The sequence below is a fragment of the Xylocopa sonorina genome, chromosome 10, assembly GCF_050948175.1.
Source record: "Xylocopa sonorina isolate GNS202 chromosome 10, iyXylSono1_principal, whole genome shotgun sequence".
Lineage (NCBI taxonomy): Eukaryota > Metazoa > Arthropoda > Insecta > Hymenoptera > Apidae > Xylocopa > Xylocopa sonorina.
This window is the reverse complement of record NC_135202.1, coordinates 6,815,981-6,835,293: the sequence shown is the minus strand read 5'-3', so window position 1 is coordinate 6,835,293 and position 19,313 is coordinate 6,815,981. Positions and strand designations below refer to the sequence as shown.

Sequence of the window (19,313 nt, the reverse complement as noted above, 5' to 3'; positions counted from 1 at the left end):
GGGTGATTAACAAAAATTTAGTAACACTGACGAGAACTAACGATGGATGGTTAGATCTTAAATTGAAACGAGCTCGTATCGCGGTTGTCAAATCCTCGAATCGAACACAAACTAATGACGTGTCACTGTGAGAAGGGCATTTAAACGCAGAGAAATGACGCTGACAGTGACTCAGCGTTGCAAAACCGAGGAGACGCGTCAGTAGTAAGTGTCGATGGTGGATTGTCATGGGATAGCGACGAAATCCCATGGAAGATGCTCGCAGGTCGTCGATCGATGACTCGAGTCGGTGGAATGGTTGTCGTTGGGCTCGATTTCGAACGGAGGCCGTTGGTATCGCGATTGGGACGAGACCCGTGGACGATCGTCACGGGGCTGACGGAACGGGACCTTCCTGGCATGGCACCGACGATTGCACGGCGATGGGAGGACGTCGATAACGGATCGAACGATCCTGCTATCGGTTGGTTACCGATTCGTCAGCAGGAGCAGGATTTCTTTGAGGTGGTCGGCGATTGGTTCAACGCGAAGCGCTCGCCGTCCGTCGAGTCTCGTGCGCCGTTTCCCTTCATCAGCTGATCGTTCTGAAGTATCTGCAACAGGCAATTCACGTAGATTGTTAGTCCTCTCGTTGTTAGTTCGATAGAAACTTTTTGGATCGTTCAGAGACTGTTAAATGTAAATAGATCTGAATGGTATTTGCATATTTACTACATATTTTCTATATGCATCGTAGAAAGTTATTGGTTATCTTGTAGAATGATCTTAGAATGCAAAACAAGACGAAAATCAAGAGTAACAAAATTACGCTCGAAGTGGTATATTTGGGAAAATTCTTTTCGTAAAAAGTTTCTTGTTACCTTGTAGAATGATTTTAGAAAATAAGACGAAAGTCAAGAGTAACAAAATTTCGCTCGAAGTGGTATATCTGGGAAAATTCTTTTCGTAGAAAGTTTCTTGTTACCTTGTTGAATAATCTTAGAATGGAAAATAAGACGAAAGTCAAGAGTAACAAAATTGCGCTCGAAGTGGTATATTTGAGAAAAATAAGTTTAGAAGTTTAAGCAGGTACGCAATAAGAACAGCTCCTGAATCGATACGATCTTCTATACACGGATAAGCGTGGGTATGCTCGTCGAATTGATTTATGGGTCTCGCGTGCACGCAAGGAATTTTCAATACAATTCTTCTTTAAAGCGAAGCTCCCAATGAAATTCTGTTGTTCCTCCTTTTCATCTTATTTTTGCCTCTAAATTAATCTCCGATCACTTCTGCTATGGATGGCAAATATTTTGCAACTGTATCCGTGTTTACGATTGTCTTCGACGCGATATTAAACGAACGTTATCGAGTATTTATGCAAATGGTGTCGAGGCAGCGAGTTAAACTCGAAACAAGGGGGACAATTAAACAATGCGTTGCTCTAAGGCGATTAGCTCGCGAAATACGTCACTGATTAATCCATCGGGTGCGTTGCACGCACGTAGCACGCGAGCGAAGGCTAATCGCGAGGGCAGAACGATATTCCTTAAATAACTTGCTCGAGAAAATATTGATTACTGTAATCTGTTACTCTTCATCTTTTGCGGTCAATGGATGTTCGCCTTCGATTTCCCGCGCCACGTTCCAGATATTTACTCTGCTTCGCGTTCATCCATCTCATTACACGTTTCTTATTCTTTTAATTCCTTAGCATCGAATTGTAAGAAAAATCGAAAAGTTATAAACCAGAAATTAGTTGGCAACTTTCAATAGAATTATTGTATAACATTGTATGCTGGCAATAGTTTCGTTTATTTCGTCTTTACGTTATCTCGAGTTACTCACTTTATTGACAAGGAACCGTGCAGCCTCCTCGATGTTAATGTTTTCCTTGGCAGACGTCTCGAACCAGCCAGCAAAATTCTTCTCCTTGCAGTACTCGTCCATTTTCGTGGGTGTGTTGACCAGGCCCTCCTTCTGTTGGTCGCACTTGTTCGCCAGGAGCACGCAGGGTATTGGCGAGCCGTCAGGAAGTTGCACTTTCGAGTCCAAATCTTGTTTCCACTTCACCACAGCGTCGAGGGTCGCGCTTCTCGTCACGTCGAACACGATGAACGCGCCCACCGCCTCTTTGTAGTACACTCTCGTCATGTTCCCGAATCGTTCTTGACCTAAAAAATGCCAGTGGATCGTTGTCGTGGTTGCGAAAGTTAAAATTAACCAGAAGGGTCGCAAATTTTTGGAAAAAAACACTTCAAAAGCAAGAATAATGGCTGGTCTACAATTTACATTGAATAAAATGTAATATTTGCAATACAGAAGGAAATAAAAATTGTAAATTTCTATCAGTTTCCTCTACGAGAGAAAGGAGACTTCAACAGAATTCCTGCACAGGCGATGACGCGTTCATTGGCATCCTTTCAGTGTCGCGCCAACAAAAATCATATTTTTACCAAGAATTTCTTTGAAGAAAAAGGGAAGGACGAGAATAAAGTTGGTGTAGATGAGAAAAATGAAGAGAAACAATGACTGACCTGCGATATCCCATAGCTGTAGCCTTATGAACGTGTGGGGGTCCCAATTTAACACTTTCAACGCGAAGTCGACGCCGATCGTCGCGCGATAATGCTGCGAGAAGAACTGATGGACGTATCTCTTGATGATGGACGTCTTGCCAACCCCCAGCTCGCCGATCACCAGGATTTTGTACAAATGCTCTCGTTTCTCGCCTACTCCGGCATTAGGCGCATTGTTCTGTGACGACTGTGCAAACAGAGAAAGGAAACGACGGTGAGAAACTCGCGATCAGACGACAGATCGACGACCATACACGATCAGCCTTCGACTATCGAGCCAGTTTAATTAATGGAACGAGCTCGATTATCGAAAAGAATAATTCAGGCCGAGTTATAATAAGGAACATTTATCACAAACGTTCTTATTATTTCTCGTTTATCACTTGAGCAAATAATACTAGGCATTATCGCTTCTTCCGCAGTTATCTTCATTATGCAACCGTATTGTCCACTATTTACATTGTTATCGGCGCGCGTACCTCGAGCAAAGTTAACATTTCATGGATTAACTATTTTCGCTGGGACGTACGAAAATTTCTCGACGCTAGATACGATTGATCGCACGTTTCGCATTTGTGCAACAAATATTTTGCTTCCACTCTCGGTGCTTTTGCTTATCTTATCGAGCCGCGAAATGTGGAAACGACGATATTTATGCATCACAAAATTGGTGGGGCGATAATAAATCATTAAAGTGTTTTGTTGATTCTCCAGGTGAAGGATGAGCGATTTGGTCGCGTAATAAATTTCATTCATGAAAACAGATCCCATTTACGCTTTTAAGTAACAATTTTAATTAGCAAGCACGAAGGAAGTTTAATAACAATATTGTAGAAAATTGATCATTCAAACTTCCTACTCTGGACGAATAACTAAAGTTCGAATGTCTCGAGAAGCTATCACAAAACACAAATACTTCGATGGCTTCCACTTGTTCAATATTTTTGTATAAAAAAAAAGAATTCACTTCACTCTCGCAATTAGATACGTTGATCGCCAACTGTGTCGTTAAATGCGTTAGAGAAATCGAGAATAAAAGTGGAACCAACCCTGCACCATTTCCATTTCCGCGGGTTCAAATTGGAGAAACTGAGAGAGCGCCAGTTCCTGGCCTTGGGTTCGTCTCCCGTCATATCCCAGCTGAAGCACATGTGAACACAACGCGAACCGACGCACACGGGTCTTCGAGTTCGACTGCAGTTCCAGAACCGATGGACGCGAATGATTCACTAACGATAGCCGTCTGCGAATGCGACCAGGCCACTAAATCGCCATCGTAAATAACGTTACGACCACGCGACGATAAACTAAGTGTCCAACGAATACGAAGGATAGGTAAATACGGAAATTTTCCGCAGACGTTTACTTTTCTTCTATTTCCTCCATTATTTCCCTCGTAAAAGGCTACAGAAGTACAGCAAACGAAATTAAATAGTGGAGGGCTTTAGCGTCGATTGCTGTAAAATTTTCCACACCCCAAGAGTACTTGAGGGTGTAAACAGAAACTTTAAATCGTCTAAGATTTCTATTTTATTTGTCATCTTTTATATATAAAAGTGTAATAAATAATTAGGATAAGGTTTCTAAGACATTGAAAGTATTTAAGGATTAAAGCAAAAATTTGTCAGAGCGTCAGCCATTATGGTACTCCATTGGAACGCGCAATGGTCGTCAATAAAACCATAAAATTCAGGTAGAGAAGGACGACTACGATCCTTTAACCTGTTCGTGTGGTAATTTTAGCCTAATAAGACTACGAACGATATAAAACCATCGTGTGGGATGAGAAAATAATGTAACGATAAGAAATACGATCTACGCTGGTTGTGGTTACACGCGCGAGGATAATCTGACTGTAAAAGTATTGTGGAAGCCATAACGCTGCTGTGCGTATAATACGCTATAATCCTACAACATCGCCATGGCACGTTGTATTTAATCGCAGTTAAGATCCATTTAAACGCGCGAACGGAAAACACTCATCTTCGTCCAAGTCTATTTAAAAGTAAATCATCTATTCCTTACAAAGTGGCAAACGCACATAATTTACGATCGCTCGTTGAACACGTAATTTTATTAATTTATTATCATGCGTATTTTAGTCACAGTCGAGGCTACACAGTGACTGTAAAATCAGAAGCTAGCTGGTATTCGAGTTATCCTTAAATCCTCAAATAAGATATCGCCAGGCATCCAAATATATCTCGAAACATTTACACGAACTCGAGGTGACGAACGAAAAGTGTACCCACTGACAATGCTACCCTGCAGGGACCACTAACTCGCAAATAGAATGCGTCATAAGTCTCGAAGTCTCGTGGAGAACAATGCGAGGCACTCTCGATATTTCTCAGCTGAATTTTCCTAATCCCCATCCACTATCTTTACGCGTACACAACTCATCGTCCCTAAAAATAGTTCTACAAATATCTAAAAATAGTTACAAAACTCTGGAACATTTCCAGAAGGAAGTCTTGTTTTCATCACTTTAGCTTTGATTGTTTTATTACTTTATATTTCTTCATAACAAACGATAGAAACGACAAACTACCTTCGGTTTCATACGTGACTCGCGCTTTCAGCTATTATATAGGGTGCAAAGGGAGGCTATCACCCTGTTTTCCTCTCGAGACGAACTTAAAGACGCGGCGGCGCTCCAATTAGGCGTCTCAGCGCGAGATAGGGTGCGCCAGCGTCGAGATAGAGCACGTCGCGCCACGTAACTCGAGAACCTGGTTCAGCTGGGGTAGCTACGCAGGGAACACCCGGGACAAAGCGATGGAGAAGCTGGTCTCGCTCGTGGTAACCGCAAACCGGGACCGCAGAACGCGTCGTACGGTTACAGAGTCGCGTCTCCACGGACGAGCAGAGGCAAAGAAACAAGTGGTGGCCGTGGCGTTTCGAAATGGTGGCGAGTGTCGATATCGGGGAAACGGAGAGCCGATTATGCAAAGACGTCGAGGATCGAGTCCTCGACTGTCAGCCTGGACGAATGGCGCGCCAAGTGACACGGGGGAAAAAATGTCCCTGTCGATCAGTTTAAACGGTGTTGAGTTTCTCGGGTACCTTTCTTCGTCTCTTTCGAGGGGCAAGTTCTCTTGTTGAATAAACAAATATAAGGTTACACTGGTGGTGTACGTTTTCAGGCAGAAATTGATTCGTTTTTGATTGGTATCCATGTGTTTTTTAAGGTCGTATTTCGTTGGCGCGATGCAAGTAGAGTAAAACGCGAATGGCGCGGCTTGGGTAGAGTCGAACGCTACGAGTGGAATAAGACGAACTTATGTGTAAGTGATCTCAAATGAGTTAGACGAATAGAAATTCTGAAAGAGGTATGATTATTATAATTAAACTTTAAATTGAAGTACTGTTTCGTTTCATACTTGATTAATTTAGGATACACTTCTCGTATCAAATTTGTAAGCGAGAAATAAGCTTCTACACTCTCATATCAGTAGTAATGTACACATATTTTATGTACAATACATGGTTTCATGGAAATAATAATGGAAGGCATGGTTGTTAAGTAGACTCAGAGAAACAAGTAGTAAAACCTAGCATATCTTCGACAGGTAGCGAAAGTTTCGATATAGAGTTCAGCATAGAGTAGATAAAAGCAAACAAGTACCACCTAAATAAAAAAAAAGTACCAATGCATTCGAAACTCACCAGATCTACGAACCTATAACGGAAGCATCGAAAAAAAAACGAAAGCAGCCAGAAATATAGCAAATAAAATTCAAAAAAGGTATCGTCAAAAACGTAACGAGATGCGAAGGAAGAAAGTAAATCAAACAGAGAATCGAAGAGCGAACAGTCAAGCCAGAAAGAGAGCTTCATCAAGAAAAATAGAATTCACTGCACAATGGCTTCCTCACCGTGCTGTCCTGACCGACGACCTTGCTCCTCTCCCCAGTGTCGCCCATTATGGGCCCCATAGTGGCCCGGTAATCGACGTTCTGCCCGTCGTAGCTCTCCGTGTAATCCTCCTCGATACCAGCCAGATAACCAACGCCAGTCTCGTCGTCGAACGTGCCCTCGAACGTCGAGAACGTGTCGAACTTCTTCACGCTGATGTGCCTGGCCGCCCTCTTGCCAACCCCAGCGTTCTCTTCCTTCGCAAGTGGCCTGTCCTCGTCGTCGTCCACGGTCACTGCGATCACCGTCTGCTTCGAGTCCGTCGAGTCTCGCGTGCTCTCGAAGAAACGACGCTGGAATATCGCCCGTTTCTCCTCCAACAAGGACAACTTCCGCCTGACTTCATGGGGCGCAGTCTGCGCCAGGCTCGAGTCAGAGTCGGACTTGGTGCTCAGCCTCTTCCTAGGGTGCTGGCTTTGGCTCCTCTGCTCCGGCCATTTCGAGATCGCGTACGGAAGCGTCGAGCTGCACCGTGTTTCCGACTTTGGGGACTTCTCGAACGAGTCTGAATCTGCGCACGCGGACACTGGGTTCATGTGGGGGGTCGTTCGTTCAGTGTCGAGTTCAGGATGATGATGAAGATGGTGAAACCGTTCAGGTTTTAGTCGATAGCGTACTCGAAGGCGGATTGCGGGGTGTTAGTTACGCTGCTGGGGTTTAATTATTGCGACGATGTCAGGGAAGAGTTCGATGGTCGAGTTAAGCAGGGACGTGTGTCGTTTGAGAGAAACTCCTCGCTTATACCTGGTATATTGTGTCAAGCTACTTATGAGCAGCACTAGATTAGATGTATTAGAGGTGGAATGATCGAGTTCTACTGGGTTTATGTAATATGCTCGAGTGTTTTAGTCATACACGATGTTAAGTACAAACAGTTGTTAAAACTCGTCTATCAACCACGGATATATTACATTAAACTATAAAAATTCCTTTAGTTAGTAGATATACATCGATTCGCATGTGAAAATATCTTCGTTTTGCACTACTATCGCTTAATTACAGAGACAATCTTACATAATGCCAATTCCAATCACCATGAAGAACCGCAAAAGACAAGGAACCCTAAATCCAAGACCCCTTTAAAGGCACCTTCGACAACCGACGAGACTGTCACCCTGTTTTCTCCCTGGTACCCGACTGTCCTCGATGAAGATGATGGACGCAGCGAGCGAAAGAGAATGAGAGCGAGAGAGAAAGAGTGCGAGGGAGATGGCTCACCGTGTTTGCTGTTGGGAATGCTCCTTATGGTCAACGACGGCGACTTGCTCTGCACTACGGTGACGGTGCTCAGCAGTTTCTCCGGTTTCCTCGCCTCTCCCTTCTCTCTGTCCGATTCGATCGGCGGGGCGACGTGGCCGTCGCGGTTACCGAGCCTCTCCGATTCTTGCCCCTTCCGCGTGATCCTGGACGGGCTGTCCGAGAAGCTAGGCGACTCCTGCGACGATTGGCTCTGCGATCGGCTGCTGTCACCACCCTCGGGCGTGTGCCTCGGCTCTGGCTCCGTCGACAGACGGAATTTGTTCAGGCTCAGCTTGCGCACCAGCGAGTGCGACTTCTTCTTCTTCTTCTTCAGCGCCGTCGACGAGCCACTGCCGCTGTCCTTGCGATCTTCCTCCTCCGCAGGGCTTCGCTTGCGACCCGCTTCTGTCACGTTAGAGAGTGGTCTCCGGTCAGAGAGTGGATTCTTTCGGGGTTTTATGCGTGGTTTCGTTTGGCGATTCGATTTATGACAATTTAAAGATGCAGTTAGTTGGTTGAGTTTGGTCTGAAGGGACATTGACACGTTCGAGATGGTACCCTGGTGTTATTAGACGAATTGGGTCTTGGTTTTTATTGCGTGGGGCAGAGGTGTTTGAGATGATAATTTTGTGGGTGTTTTAAGATGTATGCTTAGTAGATATCCGATGAGATGTTAAGAATATTATTTTATCGAGAATCCCTCAAACGTTATGTAAATTGATCCGATGGAAAGGAGTCGAGCGCATAAATGCATAGTAATTAACGAGCTCGATGGCTTCCAATAAAGCGCAGACACCGAAGAGTCATTAAGGCGATTAAGGTCTAAAGAAATCCGTTTATAGGTCCAGGGAAGTGTTTCATCGATCACCTTGTATGTCAAGTACTGTAACGATTGAAGCAAATGCTTCTAAATGGAGGTGTCCATCTTGGGAGGCCTGCAGAGGGTTCCATCGGTTTTAATCTCGTATAATTGAAATTATTTCCTTCAAAGAAAGAAAGGAGATCAATGAAGAATACTTTAGCACGCTCAACTAGTGTACTCGGTAGATGATCAGCAATGCGAGTAAATTCACACCTGAAGAAGCCACAAAACAACCTTGCCAATTACCACTGATCCTAATACCTAATAATAGTCGCTTCATCCCACAGTGAAGAATGAGAATCAACAAGAAGTATATCAACCTCATTGAACATCGCATGAAATACATTTTGAAGACCAAGACAAATAACCATGAGAACAAAATTGACTATAAATCTTCTACAAATCATCAAGAACATAAACCAACATTCCAATGATCATTAAAGAAAGAAGTCTTAAAACATCCACGACTAGAATATCAAACCAACCCCCATCCTCCTTCAACTTGAATACAATCATCACAGAGATGAAACGAAATCCACCCTGGAACGTGAACGAAACAGTGAACCATGAAGAACCATAGTGGTCCCCAATGCGAAACCATCACTACAGGGTAAAAGTGAACCTTTTTCCTCAGCATCCGGTTCAGCCTCGACGCTGTGCTCCTCCGACTGCCTGTTCTTCTTCCTGATATTGAATAAACCGCCCTCCTTGCGGAAGCTGTCCGCCAGCGCGCCGAATCTGCCCCTCTTCTTGTCCTCGATGGCTGATGGCTCGTTCGAGGCGGCCACGATCGCACCCGCGTTCGCCACCGTGTCCAGGCTCGAGCTGCTGTCGCCCACGGTCACGTACTCGCCGGAAGTGGTGCACGCCTGCCTGTTACGGTGGTCCTCCTCGCTGGAGGACTGCGCGATCACCGTGTCCGGCGAGCTGCCGCCCTCGTTTGCGCTCTCGTTACGATCCATCCACGGGGCAGCCAGCAACGTCGCGTTTAACGATCGACGACCACGACGACGACGACGATTCGAAACGCTGTTTTCGCCCGTTTTGTGTCTCGCTCTGGCGGGCACGAGCCAGTCCACGGGCTGGCTTCCTACAGCCGACGTGGAAACCTTAGAACAGCCGCCTTTCTAGGTCTGATCAGGCTAGCCGCGAATAATCCGACACGTACGCCCCCTCTCTTCGTGGCGTTCTTCCCCACCGTCTTTTTCTTCCTCTCTCGATCAGATCGGTGTCCTAACGTCACGAGGAAACGCCCTCTGCGCTCGACTGCCGGTTCTCCAGCGCGAAATGGAGAACTCTCGGTGGCTGAGGGGACGAAGAGTGTCGCGTTTGGTTTCTTGGATTCGATAGAGGTCTTCGACACTTGGATGATCGTGGTACTTTAAGGTGGATGGTTGGTTTTTTATTGATGGTTTGAAAGAGATTTAGGGGATGATTGGGAACGAGAAATTAAGGAGCAGAGGAATGTTTAGGGAATGCGATGTTGAATGGAATTATTGATGGATCGAGGAAGATTTGAGGATGATAGGGAACGAGAAATTAAGGAGCAGAGGAATTTTTAGGAGATGTGATGTTTAATGGAATTATTATTGGGTTCTGAGGGTCCTTACTTCGCTTCCTTGATGAAGTTCGAGCGGAGTATTGAAAAATTCCGCGACACGCTAGGGGGGAGCGGGAAATAATTTAATAGAGGCTTAATTCGATGCTTGTTACGAAGAAAGAAGGGGAACTCGATCGTTGAAGAACCTTAAGAGTCATAAAACGATGAATCTTTAATGGGACAGTCGAAGTCCAGTATCTGCGGTAGAAAAAAGTGGTTGGAAGGTAAACGAGCCACCAGTAGGTCATGATTTATCTGCTACCTTGAAGCTTCTCAGTCGTCGTTCCAAAATAAAATCGAAACTAGCTCACAAGTCGTTTTGTTACTCGAAACAAAGTTCAAGTAAAACCATAGCAAAGAAATCTTATTGGATCCTCTGAAATGGTCAGGATCTATCATCGAACGGCTCTGTAACCCAGTCATCGCCCAGTCTGGCTCACTTGCAGACTAGGTTAATGGTACGCGACCTTCCGCGAAGCTGTTTACCTACAGAAACCTTATAAGAATTCGATCGACCACTCGGATCGTCCACCGTGCGTGCACTAATGTCCAACTCCGTGTTTCGCGCGCGCACAACCACTCGCGACCCAAATGGACGTGGAACGAAACGAAAAAAAGAACAGGAACCAGAGAGAAGCCGTTGAAAACGAACGAGTCAGTTCTCCGCGGTGCCAGTCGCGGACGACGCGCGTCGAGGCACTGGAGGCGCGCGTAAAAATGCCCCAAAAGCTGGCCAACGAAGGTGGAGCCTAGAGGTGCCCCTCTACCTGGCTTGGAGAACGCGTTAACCAGCCTCGAGACGAGGTTTCCGCGATTGTTGGCCCTCCTGGACGGATGCACGACACGGTGTGACGACACGTAGGCGTAACACGAGTGCCCTGGGCTCGCCTAGCCGGCGGTGAGCCGCAAGACCTCGTCAGACGACTATCGTCCCACCCTGGTTGTCGTTTGGTTCCACCTCGCTAAGAAACTGCCGCGTTACGCAAGCGAGACGTGTTATTTGCGTACGACGTTTTGGATTGCAGATACGTATCGATGTACGCGAGGTATTCAACCGTTTCATGACGAAATTTTGTTGGCCGATTTTAGAGACTGAAACGAGACGAAAATGTGGAGTAACAAGATTGCGTTTGAGCCTTAATTTTGGAGGAAAGTGACGATGAAAGTTGTTGGCGAACGCGTGCATCGATGGAGTCTGTGGCAGTCATTGCGACGCTGCGCACAGAATTTGCAACGTTATTTTACTGTAGAAAAGAGCCATAACTGCAATTTTCTTGTTCTTTATTTTTGCCTCGATTTGCTTTCCAGAATCGACTCTAAAAATTTTTTTCATTGATGATGAATTATATACGTTAGTTTTATGTCAGACGTTGAACGAATTTTGGATGAGACAAGCAGAGAGACTAGTTCTTAATGTCTCAATTTATACTTTGACGAATAGTTTCTCATTGTTGCACCTACATCTGTCTAAGTATAATAATAGTAGCTATCTTCATTTAATGCACAAACATAGTAGCGATAACGTCGAGCTGGTCTTATGCGGAGCAACGTCTCGTGGACGCTCTTCATGCGCTAATTACGTGTAACCGGGTCCGTGGCCTGGCAATCTGTTAATTTCATAAATTAATTAACAACAGACGGGATGAGCCAGTGATAAAGTCCAAAGTTAACTACGAGACGTAGATTACTAACCATTTTTCCCTCTATACGGTATCTAATCTTAATTGACAAACATACATCATCAACCTCGGTGCGCTTGTTAATCAAATTATTTAATTACGTTATTAGCGGCGTTGTTTGTCCGCCTGGGCGATTTATGATTCCCTGGCGTGTACCCAGATAAATTGCAGCGTAATTTCTCGTTCGCTGCGTTCATCCGCTTGAAGGATCTGTCGTCGTTTGATATCAATCACTGAAACATTGTTGCAAATCGCCCTGGTAACAATAGCAGCGATTCAACTAGTTCGTCGCGATAATTACAACCGTCAAACGTCGTCAGATAAGAGTGTATCAGTTGGATGAAATCTTGCACGGAAGAGGGAAAGAATAGAGTCGACAGAGTCAGCGTGTCTTGCGCCAGATTCGAGGATCGAATCTCGCGATCGACGCTAGGTTTCTGATCCAAAGGTATCCATCGCGAGATCAGCGTGGCACATTCCATCGCGTTTACGTAAACCAAGCTCTTCGACTTGGGTTTCAGCGAGTGCGTTTACGTTTTCCAGCACACACTTTCAACTCGTACTTTATTCAATGTGTGCAGATTATTGTAGCCTTATATGGGAGCAATTTATGCAGAGTTTGCTTTGTTTGTCGCATTGTAAGGCTTAAAAAATGCTGTAAAAATTTTGATCGCTATCAGGAATCTATAATCGTTGATTAAACGGGGAGAAACTTGCGTCATTGATCGTATAAGTAAATGAAACACCATCTTGAAGATAAAATTGATTCTGCTCGAAACTGCCAATAATCGAAGACACAAGTGTTTCAATTAATAAATTGAAAAAACAGGACACGAACGTTTGGCTTAAAATAAATATAGATAACTCTGCGTATATATAGAATTGCAATTAACTATTACAAGATAATTGTTTCTGATACAATTAATCGACATACGTGACTAATTATATAGAATCAAGATCAGTTGCTTATCACAAAATCCTCGATCTCTACATCAATAACAGTGACCAGCATCGAATGAAATTAGCTCGTGAAATTAGTTGTATCGAGGGCAGAAAACAATTTCATCAACCATCCTCCATTCAATTCAAGTAACAACTAGAGTCGAATCCACGCAATCGAATAAGAACAATTTCATCAGCAATTACGAACTACATAAAAATTTCTCCCGTCGTTTCATCATCCGTCGTGGATCACGCTGTTTAAAATCGAGAAACAATTGCATCAGAATACACAGAGAGACCAATTGCGAGCGCAGATATTGCACACGTCGACCTAGAACCATTTTCGATCTTCTTATCGTCGAGATGGGGGGTTTTCGAAGCCATCGCGCGTGAAATCGACGGAGGAATCGTCACGGAACGGCGAGCACCCCTCGATGGGATCGTCCATCGCGAGTCCAGCGAGACAGACGATCGACGGATCGTCGTGATCGTCGCACGGCCCATTAATTCGTCACAGGGGCCGCGTGTAACGTCCCTGGCGATGTTAATCAGACGGTGCGTCTGTGTAATTACGGTTTTCCACTCGTCCCATGAAAACGGGTTTTCCTTTCTTCTCAGTTGTTCCTCGCCAGCCGTGAAAACGCCGATCTCTATCGCGATGACGCGCGTCATTTTCCGCCGTCCGCTCTAATCGTTTAACAGAGGGAGAATGGTCATTGTTTTTACTCGGAGCTATTAAATTTAATTACCATCCTGTATGTCATCAACGGTGTAATCGTGAATCAAGGAGGATTAGATTTATGCGTTCGTTTATGCTCCATGAATATGTATTTAATTAGCATGCGTCGTGCGTTAAACAGGCTTTGTAGGTTTGCATTGAATTATTTATAGGGAAAAATGTATTATGTAAATAGGAGAGCGTAATGTTGTTGGGAACGTGCGCGTTGCTTTCAGGATATATGTTTTTTCAATGGGTGAATATGGTAATTGATTCGTTGTGTTAATTATTTATATAGAAATGCGCGTTGCTTTCAGGATATTTGTTTTTTCAATGGGTGAATATGGTAATTGATTCGTTGTGTTAATTATTTATATAGAAATGCGCGTTGCTTTCAGGATATTTGTCTTTTTAATGGGTGAATATGGTAGTTGTGTTAATTATTTATGTAGAAATTGTCTTTATTGCTGTCTCGAGAGATTGGTTACTCGGGATTGAACCAGTGGGGGATGTAGAAAGTAAAAAAGTGACGCAAATACGATAGCGGATTATAAAAAATGAATTTACTTCGCACTCTATCGGGTTGATGTAATAAAATACACGTATTGAACTAGACGTGGCGAGAAAAAAGTTGTTTACTCCAGCTAATTCATGCTGACATTTATATAATTTTTAATGCCCGCCGGTATACTTATTGAGATAACTGCGAGTTAACTTATATAACGTGCAGATAGTATTATCTAACGGATTTACCGAAGGTAATAAACGAGATCGAAGGAAACTTTGCGAGAGTTCATTAGCTACATCGAACAATCACGATTATAAGCATTTTCGTAGAATTTCCAGTGAAAATATATTTTACTCAGTTTCAGACGAGTAGCAAAATTCATATTTCGTTCAATTCCACTCGTGCAATTTCAAACACTTCATCGCAATGGGAACTTGGGTTCTCGCGAAGTTTTCAGTAAAAATTTATTTTACGCAGATCAGAAGGGCAATAAACAAAACTCATATTTCATTTTTATTCCACTCGTGCAATTCCAAGTTCGTGTTTACACGGATCGCAATAGGAGCTTGCATTCCCGCGGAATTTCCAATACAAATATTTTACTCAGATCAGAAGAGCAATAAACAAAACTCATCTTTCATTTTTATTCCACTCGTGCAATTTCAAGTTCATGTTTACACTGCAGTGAGAACTGCATTCTCGCGGAGTTTCCAGTAAAAATGTATTTTACTCAGATCAGAAGGGCAATAAACAAAACTCATAATTCATTTTTATTCCACTCGAGTAATTTCAAGTTTGTATTTACACGGATCGCAATGGGAACTTGCGTTCTCGCGAAGTTTCCAGTGAAAATATATTTTACTCAAATCAGAAGGTCGCTAAACAAAATTCATATTTCATTTTTATTCCACTCGTGGAGTTTCCAGTAAATATGAATTTTACTCAGATCAGACAGGCCATAAACAAAATTCAAATTTCATTTTTATTCCACTCGTGCAATTTCAAGTTTGTGTTTACTCTGCAAACTTGCGTTCTCGCGGAGTTTCCAGTAAAAATAAATTTTACTCAGATCAGACGTGCAATAAAAAAATTCGTATTCTATTCTTATTCCACTCGTGCAACATCAAATTTGTATTTACACGAACGCAAATTCGCGTTCTCGCGACAACAATTGGGATCCTCGATAACAATCGAAGGGGGTGGGTCTCTCAGTGAAAGCACGGCTAAAATGTCGACGGTAAGCCAAATTAAGAACGATGCGCAGCCTGGTCGCCTCGAGGGTAGAGAGTCCCATGAATATCTGAGGCCGTCGACTGACAAGACGTCCTACAAGTTCTCCCTGTCCCATTATTCTACGCCACTGCACTTTTCTCTGTACACTCGCACCCCTTTGCAACCCCTTCGTTGCTCCAGGCGCGCGTAGATACGCATCATCGACAGAAATCGATCTTATACGCGCCCTTGCACAAAGTTTGGAACAAACAAATATTTAAAATCCCTCTATAACTACAACAATTCCAAACAAATCAATAGAATGCTAATAACGATAATAATAAATATACATTTTATCATTTAATTATACAATTAGCGAGCGAGTCTAATACGCATCGCTTATACAACAGGAAGTTATTACATACTAAAAAGAAAACGAGATTAGAAATGCAGAGACACATATTTTCATTGTAAAATATAGTTCAGAGACACATATTTTCATCGTAAAATATAGTTCAGAGACACATATTTTCATCGCGAAATATAGTTCGTTCTCGTAAAATCATTTTATTCGAAAAGACTTTCACTTTTACGTCGGCTAGAGTTGTTAATAGTTGGTAATAAAAGTTCGAGAGTCGTCGATGATTGCAGAGAAAAGCGATAGGGTAGCACGAAAACGGGCGTGAAATTGTCACCGGTTACGAAACGCGTTACATCGCTTCCGGTACCCTCCGCGGCTCTAAATCTAATTACTTTCGCTGGGTACCGTCCGAAGAAGATTCTCTCACGGCGATAGCGGCACGGAGAAAGTGCAATAACCGGGTCTTCGAGAGCAAAGCCACTGTTTCCTTCCCACAAGAGAGAACAGGTCGTCGTGTTCACCGACACGGGATCGAATTTGCTTGTGTACGCGGTTTCTTGCAGCGCCCAGTTTCCCTAGGAAACTCTCGAACGCAGAGGGAACGGTGGAATGGACCGGGTTGCATTCGCGATTATATAAACGATTCGACACCGGGTGGTTATGTAAACGAGTATGCAAATATACGCGAATGGAGCGTGTAATCCAGGTACGCAAGTAATGGACGATCGCTACGATCGATTAGCTGTAATCAATTTTAACGTCGATCGATGTGGACAATCGTTGTGACATCAGCCGGTTCTTTTATGGAAGCGATGATTTGTTACTTGAACCTGGCTGTTCGTGGAGAATACGAAAATTTTATCGAAGAATCATTAATTTTCTATTTGACTTTAGTTTTGTTCAATTTTAATTAGCGGTAATGAATTTTGAACGTCGATCGATATCGACAATCGTTGTAAGGTCAACTAATTCTTTTATAGAAGCGATGATTTGTAACTCGAACCTGGCTGTTTGTGGAGAATACGAAAATTTCATCGAAGAATCATTAATTTTCTATTTGATTTTACCTTTGTTCAATTTTAATTAGTGGTAATGAATTTTGACGTCGATCGATGTCGACAATCGTTATGAGATCAGCCAGTTCTTTTATAAAAGCGACGATTTGTGACGTGAACCTGGCTGTTTGTGGAAAATACGAAAATTTCATTGAACAATAGTTTTTCTATTAGATTTTAATTTTGTCAAAGATTGCATAATTTCTTCGGTTCATCGATGATACGATATTGTTTTCCGAGCTATTTCATGCCCCCTTCTGATCGACTAACTTCGCTAACAAGATAACATCTGTCCATGAATTCCTTTTTAGAGAATTCTACACTTCCCCTGCTAGTAGGATTATACTTCGCTAATGAGATTATCTTGTAAACAAGACAAAACAAAAAGATCCTGTTATCTCCCCAATAGATCACGTTCTAACGTTAAACTTCAATAACAACTCACTTGGAAAGAATATCATCTGTTCTTTCGTTATCGATAAATACCACAATTCCACCCCCCAACCGCCAACAAATTATACTAACTCAACAATAAAAGAGTATTATAAAATTCTAACTAAAGAATAGAAGAAATTATTAATTAATTTTCTTCCTTTTCTAAGAAGAGCTATATCTTCGTTTCAATCTTAAAAAAAGCAATCCAGAATAAAAGAAGCCTACCTTTCTCGTTTTGTTAGTCTGTTGCTTGGCGTTCTCGCTGAAGTTCGTGTTCAGATCGAAGTACAGGTAGTTATTATTCAGCAGCTGCGGGGGTGGCTCCATAGGGGGTGGGTTCGCCTCTTTCTTGTGCCTCAAACGTCTCTCGGTCCTTTCGTGTCTGGTACGCAGGACCATCACCACATTGCGATCCAACATTTTCAAAAGAGGATTCTTCTTTTCTCGATAATACTAACAGTTCTGCTAATACTTTGGCTATCTCAAAATCTCTTACGTTATCGTCGAGAAACCACGAAAATTTTAATACCCTCTGTCTTCGAGTATCGATACTTTTAATCAGTCTATGGATTAACTGAAGTATAATACGGTATTAACGGATACTATGCTTGGTACGACGATTTGTAACCGCTTAAAAAGACTTTCACTGTCTTCTATTGTATTTAAATAATTCGCTCGTGGTGTTCACTTTCGTTCTCCACTGTGTTTCTGTCATAGAATATAATACTATTGTGCTCGTTTGGTAACGCTCTCGGTTTTAAGTGTCGATGACTTCGACCAGCCTTCGATTAACCCCCACTGAGTCGAGCAGGCCAAGTTCTCACGGTTTTCAGAATCCTCTCACACTTTCCAGCTTTTCCTCCAACGAATCACTGATCGCAGTAATTCACTGTCAAATATCCACTGTTCAGTCTCTTTAGAAGATTCAATGCAAATGTTCTTCTTTCTTTAATACAATGACTCCTCTTGCAATTTACCAAAAACTTAGTGGACCAAATACAGACCACAAAATTGATTGAACTTAGTAAAAAAAATTAAGTCCAAGTTTATAATCTTTTATCCTCGAACACAGTTGGTCTCCACAATTTAATAAGTACCAAACTCCAAAGCTGGTGTAAAGAATGATCTTGCACCACCACAAGGGTGCCAATATAAAAAAAAACCCTACGTAATCCACTGTCACGAATCAACTCACCCTTACGTCAGTTAATTAATCGTCTGATGCGACCACGACACCCTACAAATCGTCTCTCGAGCTAAACCCTCGTAGCAATTTTATCTGACAACTTTTTAGTATCCACCGTCACCAAAAAAACACGAAACAGATCGAATTTACCCCGTCTCGTCGACACCTTGGCGATAATCGAGTCATAGTTGGTATCGCGCGGGGTTCGAATGGAGTTCCAGCTGACGATGCCGTCCGCTTTCGAACCGGAGGAATCGAGACGGATCGAGACGCGTGCGAGAACCGTGAAATCGTGGAACGATCGCGTGGATTGTGCGCAGCCGGAGCGCAAAGTCCCAGCATTTATTGGCCCGGGGTTAGCCAGCGACGTTATCGTTCAACGTCGCGTTATCGGCGTTCACGATGGAAAAAACGATGGTTAGGCGCCGCGCCGCCCGGACGACGCTGCTCTAACAGGCTCTCGGATTGGTCGCGTGGCCTGTTTGTTCCTCGAATCGCGCCGGAACTGTTTGCTTTTCGACTAACTTCGTTCCACTGCTAGGTACTTATTTCCCCCTTGTTCGTTTGGACTTTGATCGAGTCCGAGTAATTACAATCAGAGTCTCGCTTTGTGGTGAATAGTCTCGTTCAGAACTACGAATTTTCGAAGATCGTTCTGGAGAAATGATTAGTCACAACTTTCGAAAGTTGAACAAAAAGATTTAATAAAACGATTATTCTGTAATTTAAATTTGAATGTAATGAGTTTTGATGGTGTTGTATATTTTAAAATGCTCCATAAATTTCCAGGAGTTACGCGTGTAGTGAGTAGTCTTGTTCGAGCTATGAGTTTTCGAAGATCGTTCTGGAGAAATGATTAATCACAGCTTTCGAAAATTCAACAAAACGATTATTCTATAATTTAAATTTGAAAGTAATACTTTTTATGGTTGTTGTACATTTTAAAATTCTCCATAAATTTCGAGGGGTTACACGTGTTTGTAGATTGTTCAGAGAAGATCTTATTATTGAACTCTTCGCCGTTGCAACCCCTTACCCGT

At 43.0% G+C, this 19,313-nt stretch overlaps 1 protein-coding gene across 5 annotated transcripts in view; it reads right to left on the bottom strand.

Moving 5' to 3' along the window:
- Nucleotides 1–125: 125 nt before the first annotated feature.
- The window catches only part of Rab32 (RAS oncogene family member Rab32), a 29,951-nt gene continuing 10,763 nt past the window's right edge, over nucleotides 126–19,313 (bottom strand). Inside the window, exons 1-6 of one of the 5 annotated variants that reach the window (XM_076903092.1) lie at nucleotides 9,176–9,770; nucleotides 7,695–8,117; nucleotides 6,437–6,987; nucleotides 2,517–2,745; nucleotides 1,828–2,153; nucleotides 126–593 (exon numbers count right to left, since the gene is read on the bottom strand). In XM_076903092.1, coding sequence (XP_076759207.1) covers nucleotides 480–593; nucleotides 1,828–2,153; nucleotides 2,517–2,745; nucleotides 6,437–6,987; nucleotides 7,695–8,117; nucleotides 9,176–9,539 — 2,007 coding nt within the window. In that variant the 5' untranslated portion in view covers nucleotides 9,540–9,770 and the 3' untranslated portion in view covers nucleotides 126–479. Of the gene's footprint in view, nucleotides 594–1,827; nucleotides 2,154–2,516; nucleotides 2,746–3,607; nucleotides 3,725–6,436; nucleotides 6,988–7,694; nucleotides 8,121–9,175; nucleotides 9,771–17,312; nucleotides 17,526–19,313 lie in introns of those variants that run through there. The other 4 variants (XM_076903093.1, XM_076903095.1, XM_076903097.1 and 1 more) reach the window with 4 other exon arrangements.